The sequence below is a fragment of the Esox lucius genome, chromosome 6, assembly GCF_011004845.1.
Source record: "Esox lucius isolate fEsoLuc1 chromosome 6, fEsoLuc1.pri, whole genome shotgun sequence".
Lineage (NCBI taxonomy): Eukaryota > Metazoa > Chordata > Actinopteri > Esociformes > Esocidae > Esox > Esox lucius.
The window spans coordinates 11,476,244-11,483,664 of NC_047574.1; the positions used below are offsets into that span (position 1 = coordinate 11,476,244).

At 43.3% G+C, this 7,421-nt stretch overlaps 1 protein-coding gene across 1 annotated transcript; it reads right to left on the reverse strand.

The window, feature by feature from the left end:
- Positions 1-101: 101 nt before the first annotated feature.
- ftr14l (finTRIM family, member 14-like) lies at positions 102-6,209 on the reverse strand. Its single transcript, XM_034292815.1, has 7 exons — positions 6,125-6,209; positions 5,817-5,912; positions 5,367-5,600; positions 4,897-5,056; positions 4,702-4,794; positions 1,194-1,330; positions 102-958 (listed from the first exon to the last, which is right to left on the reverse strand). Exons 1-7 carry the CDS (start codon positions 6,182-6,184, stop codon positions 572-574), a joined length of 1,167 nt encoding a protein of 388 aa, XP_034148706.1. The 5' UTR covers positions 6,185-6,209; the 3' UTR covers positions 102-571.
- Between the last annotated feature and the right edge of the window lie 1,212 nt (positions 6,210-7,421).

Consider the following 7,421-nt stretch of genomic DNA (forward strand, 5'->3'; position numbering starts at 1 on the left):
AATATCAGTTTATCACAGTATGCTAAATGAAGATAACATTATCAAGTAAATCCTGCTAAATTACATTGTACGCAATAACTTTTTCAAACAGTCGCAAAGACTTAAGATGCATCACACCCCCTCACATGAAAATGTTGCCCATTTCATTACAGAGACAGTGGTTTATTCACAATAATTACGATATACATTTTATCACTCTCATATATATCTAGTTGGTTGTAAATATGTAAGAAAAAGGCACATGAAATAAAGGAAAGTTCAAACATCCAACAGTAGAAAGCAACACATAACTCATCTCAAAGCCTTCTAAAATTATGCCTACTATTTTACAGTAATTTAAAAAAATGTGTTTGCATAAATAATTGTTTTCAATAATTACAAACTATCAACAGTCATTATAGTGAAAGAATGTCCAAATATACACCGTTTATGATGAGCCTCAATCTGTTTTTGTATTTCACACAAAACACTTGTAATATATCTGGACCTGAAAGGCAAACAATGAAATCTATCTTTAACCGAAGGGTGGCTGTACTTAAAGACCCCCTTTTTAACCATTCCGAGTCAATCACTACACCAGTTTCACACTGGAACCAAAGCCCCACACACTGAAGGCCGGGTAGAGAGGCTCTATGAAGGTCCCCTGTACCCTGTGAAGGAGGTTCATGCTATCGGACACACTGTAAAATGCCAGAGTCCCCATCACTTTGTCCACATACACCCCCACCTTCAAAGACCTGGGCTTGGCTATATCTGTGCTCTGGTTCTTGTGCACAAAGGAGTATTTGTCCTCGGAGCAGTACAGACTCCAGGACTTGTCGTTCCAGCCCAGGCTGCATTCATTGTTGTTCCCCTTGCGCTTGATGCTCTGGTATGTGACAGCGACATCCACCTCTGTTCCGCGCCAGTCTACCTCCCAGTAGCAGCGACTTCCGGACAGGGCCTGCTTACACAGCACCTGGGATAGAAGTGAGTTGAATTTAAAGGCTTGAGTTAATTGGACATTGATTGGACCATTTCTCCAGCATGGTAAAATTGTTTTAAAAAACTATGTAAACCTTTGAGAAAGCCCTGTCCTTTTCTGGTGTGAAATCATTCTGTCTGAGCCTGGAGAACTCCAGACTACTTTGGTACAGAACAGCTCCTCCCATACTGGATTTTAACATTTTGGACAAACGCCATGTTCTTCTCACCTGCTGCCAGTGGTCAAACCTGTCTGGGTGGTCAGGGTAGTTTTTGGGTTCGCTCTTCATCTTGGCTACAGTGTTGCCCTCAGACAAGTGCAGGTTTGGATGGGCACTGTTGACATCCAGGGTTAGCGGGATCAGATCTGGGGCAGAGGAATAAAGGTTTTTGGATTGAAAAGGTGGTCCAAACTGCTTAATAGTACATGTGCCCCATGATTCACCCGAATGGGCCTTCAGATCTGCTAACAAGTTCAACAGGTGCACCATTTAACAGGCATCTTAACATGCTGCTTCAAACCTTGGTATGGCAACGTTTGAGAGGGTTCCTTGACCCTAAGCTCCATGCCACCCAGGACCTCTACACCAGAAGCTGTCAGAAGTATGTCCTAAAAACAGTCCACAGCCACATAAGCCTCAGTTCTCTAAACTATTGCATGGCTGGCGTGGCATGAGGTATAAGTGCCCTATGTCTATAACAGACAGAGGAACATTATAGCTTCTACCCCAAATACATAGGACTGTTGAACAAGATGGGCGATTGTGAAACGGCTACCTGGCCATCCTCCATTATGCTTTAGCAGAGAATATAGTCACACAATGTGAACCTGAATAAGTACTGCACACACACCTACACTTTCGCAGCCAGCAAATAATGTAAAAGTACGCTGTTGCTCTCACTGTTTATTATCTGTCCACTACTGATCCTAACCATATGTACATACATTTACACTGAACAAAATTATAAACGCAACACTTTTGTTTTTCCCCCATTTATCATGAGCTGAATTCAAAGATCTAAGACTTTCTCTATGTACACAAATCTGTCTAAATCTGTGTTAGTGAGCACTTCTCCTTTGCTGAGATAATCCATCCACCTCACAGGTGTGGCACATCAAGATGCTGATTAGACAGCATGATTATTGCACAGGTGTGCCTTAGGCTGGCCACAATAAAAGGCCACTCTAAAAGGGCTGATTTTAAGGTTTTACTCTTAACCTATAAATCAATACATGGACTTGCTCCTACTTACCTTGCTGAAATGATCCAGCCATACACACCTACACGTAACCTTAGATCGCAAGATGCAGGCCTTTTATTTGTACCTAGAATTTCTAAACAAACAGTTGGCGGCAGGGCCTTTTCTCATAGAGCTCCACTCCTGTGGAATGATCTGCCAATTAAGGTTAGAAATGCAAACTCAGTGCAAACTTTCAAGTGTCTACTAAAAACTCATCTCTACAGCACGGTTTATAATTAGGTGTAGCCTGGCCCGGGGGCGTGAAGATGACCAGTAGGCTTGATACTGTCCACCCTTGCTGTCTTGCCAGGTGGGCTCTCGTCGCCACTGGGATGCCCTCCCTCCAATGCCCTTCGGGGGAAGAGTCACTGGCTTGTTGTTGACTCTCTATTGCGCACTTGTGCAGTTGGGCTGTACGCTGCTAGCAATACTCGGCCCTCATTCAGGGGGGTTGCGGTTGGTGGGTGTCCCTTTGGTTGATGCCTGGCAATGTGGTTGGATTGATTTCCTGCCTGTTGGGCCCTGTCCGGGGCCTCCCCCGGGTAGGGCCACAGTGTCACCGGACCCCCCCGTCTCAGTTTCCAAGGTGTTACGCTGCTATATTATTGTGCTGGGGGACATGAGGGATGTACTACTAACTTTTCTCAGTTTCCTCCAATTTTAAATTTTAGAAGGAGATGAGGTCCTGGTCCACACCTGCGGATTACCTGGTTTGGGGGGACCGTTGCTGTTCCTGTCCTTGTCCACCTGGTCATACTTCTGACCTAGTCTAAAATCGAATATACTCTGGATTTAGCCAAGAGAAATGTATTTATTATTCCAATTGGACTCTTAATATCTCACCCGGCACAGCCAGAAGAGGACTGGTCACCCCTCTGAGCCTGGGTCCTCTCTAGGTTTCTTCCTAAAATTCGACCTTCTTAGGGAGTTTTTCCTAGCCACTGAAATTCAACACTGCTGTTGTTTGCTCCTTGGGGTTTAAGGCCGGGTGTCTCTGTAAAGCACTTTGTGACAACTGCTGTTGTAAAAAGCGCTTTATAAATACATTTTGATTGATTGATTGATTGAAAATGTGCAGTTCCATCACACAGCACAATGCCACAGATGTTGCAAGAGAAATAGGCCTTTTGTGTACATAGAGAAAGTCTTAGATCTTTGAGTTCAGCTCATGATAAATAGGGGCAGTGTGGCATTTATAATTTTGTTCAGTGTAAATTACCTCATACCCCCATGCATGCTCTTTGAACTCATGGTTCCAAGCCTCCAATCATTACAGCCTCTTCTCATTCCACTTCATTGGCTGTTCATTCAGTGTCCCCCACCCTAAAGAAACCTTGTTAACAGTTTATCCCCCTTTGTATTCTTCCCAGATCACAACACACAATCACAAATACCTCACCTTACAGGCCTCACTAGCCACAAATACCAGCCTCCACCCACTCCACCTCTATTTGCACTGCAGTGTGTAAATAAACGAGTTCATTGTACCATCATCTCAAGCTCCTCACTGTGTTCCGAGCAACGCCCCATGGTGGCAGTAAAGTCCTGAGTCTTACATGAAACAACATTATACAGTCTCCTTTGTTTTAAAGGCCCTACCTTAGTGGAACTACCAATACAATATGCTGTTTCCTTATTGTTGCCCAAGAGGATTCAAAAGCAGTTGTTAGAGAAACTCCTTCCACATATGATCGAGTGCCAACACAGGACAAAGTTTTGTTTAATCATAATGGGCAGTTTTTCACTGGTCTGAGTGACAACATTTTCTGTTCAGATCTAGTACTACTGGATGGTTTTTCACCTAACCTGTTCTGCAGATACGTCTTCATGGAAGGCTGGAATCCAGCCTTGACCCTCCCAAGTTACACTGTAATCGTTTTCGAATAATTTGCACCTGTTTTGATGCACCTGATTCAATTTTATCTGATGGTGAATGGAGGAGTATACTAACTTTTTACCCTCATAAGAAAATTGCATTTCTGTTAATTTTAATAGCACATCTGGTTTACTTTTAAATTGGGTTACCTTTATCAAAGAATGTGGTTGGAATTTAGTTCAAATATCCATGACAACTTTCCAGGGAATGTACTAACTTTTTTCACATGACTACAGAGATGGTATGCTTTACCAAAAGCTTTTAATTTAGTCTCATCTTTTGACAGGAGATCCCGAAAGGATTGTGGTATGTTCAGGTGTGTTTTGATAAATTGCACTCAGGCTTTCTGATGTCTTTCTCTCATTTTGGTCTTCATGGTTCTTACTATACATTTTGTCTGAATAAGAAGGTAAGTTGGCTCCTCCCCAATAATAACAACACTTACAAAAAATATTTTAAAAAAATGAATGTGCCCACCCAATCTCAAACTCAGTACTACAGCATTGGGCCCATGCAATAAGGAAATTGAATCCTTCCTGCAAATAAACATGACGAATTGCTGTCACAGGGGACGGCGCTTGGGTCAGTGTTGTTTGAATAAACAAATTAACATGACTCACATTTCTTGAAATCTTCCCTTGTCTTAGGTTCAGAATCTTCTAGTTCTCTCCTCGCATTAGGTTCTAGCGCCTGAATGAGGTGGACCTCCTTCACTGTGTGGAGACAGACAGGCTTATTCAACTGAAAGAAGCCAGTTGTGACAACAGAATTAAGACATAAAAGATAGCATGACTTAGAAAAATGCAGTAAATAACCTGCAGTGGCGATTTTGCTCATTTCATTCTTGTTGACTTCCTCCACTTGCACCTTCAGTGCAGCTATTGCTCTCTTGGCCCCATCAAAGGAGTAGTTGGGAGCCACAGTTAAATTGTTCAGGTCCTCATACCCAGAGGGACCAGCTAGAGACTGCCAGCTCTTCAGGAACGAATAAGGAAAGTAGTGAATGATGATCATTTTTAGCAATTCAGTCAAACAGCTATGTTGATAATGGAACCTGTAAATGTAATGGCATTGACTAATTCAGCACCTAGAAACAAATTCAAATTACTTAAAGGTTCAAATACAATTTCATGGACAGGTGAAACGTTGTTTCACTACCACTTTTGCCTAGTAGACGTTAGAAGTGCCTTGTGAGAAGTGATACTCCAGATATGTCCCGTTCCCGTGCCGGTTCCAGTAGCCAAATAAACTCAATGTGTAAGTGTACATCCTATGTTTTACCAACCTGTAGGAAGTGTATGTGGTCGTCAGTGTGTGAGAGTTTCTCCAGGTCAGTGTGTTTCTTCCTCAGCAGGGTGATCTCTTCCTCCAGGCGGGCCAGCAGTCCTTCAGCCTGGACCACCGTGGTCCTCTCTTGGGCCTGAACCAGCTCTCTCACCTCTACGTACCTTCTCTCAATGGAGCGCAGCAGCTCTGTGAAGATTCGCTCGTTTTCGTCCAACACCACCTGGGCAGAGTGCTGTATGGACGGAGAGGGAGGCATAGGGGATATTGAAGATTGAATGAAAGAACAGATATAGAAGCCATATCGGGCCAGGTGGAGAAAAGCAGAAACTTCCCACTTTGTTACAAGTAGCCTTTTGCTAGTGTTTGGAGGTTTATTGATATGATTCCCACTAATATGCTCTACCACCAATTGCATACATGCAAAGATTTATTTTAGGACATTTTTCACCTTGACTGATTCCATTGCCTGCTGAAGGTCTGTCCACTTCTTCACTCTCTGATCAATCCTCTGCTGAGACTTCATTAGAGTAGGACCCAGCTGTTTCTGTAGGGTGCAACATTTACACCATGTAATAGGAACATCAGCATATGAACTAGGCCCGATGGAAGACATCATGTCTAATGCGAAATGTAATAAGGGCTTTATGAATGCATACATAGGGGGCGTAAAAGCCAGCTTCAGACAGCAATAGAACTTGGGGCTTCCAAGTGAGGAATCCTGCATTGCCAGAATGTAGTGTTAAAAATCCAACATACCTGTTTCTCAGTCCTCTCAGTGCCAGCCGGCACAATGTTGTGGTTCTTATGTTCATCCATGATGCAGAGAACACAGACGGACGTCTGGTCGGTCCGGCAGAACACCTCCAACAGCTTTTCATGCTGGGCACAGAGCTTCTCCCTCATCTGGCCAGTGGCCTTCACCAGCTTATGTTTCATCAGCGCTGGGTAATCATAGTGGGACTGGAGGTGGTTCTCACAGTAGGACGCCAAGCACACCAGGCAGGACTTCACAGCCTTAAGAAGTGAAATGATAACATTTCCCAGGCCAAAATACTCGTGAATATGGAACATGAGGAGAAAGAAACAATGCCAAGACCAAACAGTTTTTGAACCAAACCTTATCTTTCCGTGTGGTGCAGAAGTCACACAGCACGTCGCCTGGCTTGGAGGATGTGGGGAACTGGGAGCGTGGGGTAGTGGAGCGTCGTTGGTTCCTCCCTCCCAATGTGCCATACCTGTTGGTAGCATCCAGATCCAAGTTGCTGCCACGATGAGACATTTGTCAGAGGTAGGAGTAGGACCAACAAGTAAAAATGTTATCCACAGGTAGGGCAAAATTAGATCCACAAGTCCAGGCGTAACTGGGAGGATCCGCGGATATGACTAAATTGTAGGTCCACAGGTCAGGTGAAACAGGTGAGATCCGCAGGAAGATTGGAAAGGAAAAGCTGGTGTCGGTCAGTTTGAAGTGAAATCAGCGGGTGAAAACATGAAGTGGTAATCTGAATGCAGAAGTAAGATCCGCTGACAGCGATCTTGAAGTGGTGAGTTTCAGTGAAACTGTGGCTGGATATGTGAGAGAGAGAATGTCAGTAATGAAGTCTGGTCACTGTATGGATAAACCAGTCCTCCTGGTTGAATGTTTAAAGGCTGAAGAGGTGTGGCTTTTCATCAGGATGCATCACACTGAAGCTGCCTTCGACCTGAAGAAATGTGAGTCCCAAAAGCACAAAGGAATGTACAGTAGGGGGGAGTTTCAACAACATAGAAGACACTCAAACTAGGAGCATTTCACAAAGTAGGATCAATGACATGGCCAGTTAACTTTCACAGGCACCAAGAAATAATTTGCTTTTATTGTTGGTAAAGAATAAAAAATATACTATACTAAGACAATCTGTCTGTTTTACATAATGACCAATATATTCAATTGATAGGAAACTGATTCAATTTCTTCTTTAACTTCTATTCAGTTTCTGATTGATTTAACTTTGAGATCAAAACATTCCCTGCTGTATCCTAATGTTCTGAGGTGAGCACTGCATGTTTTAAA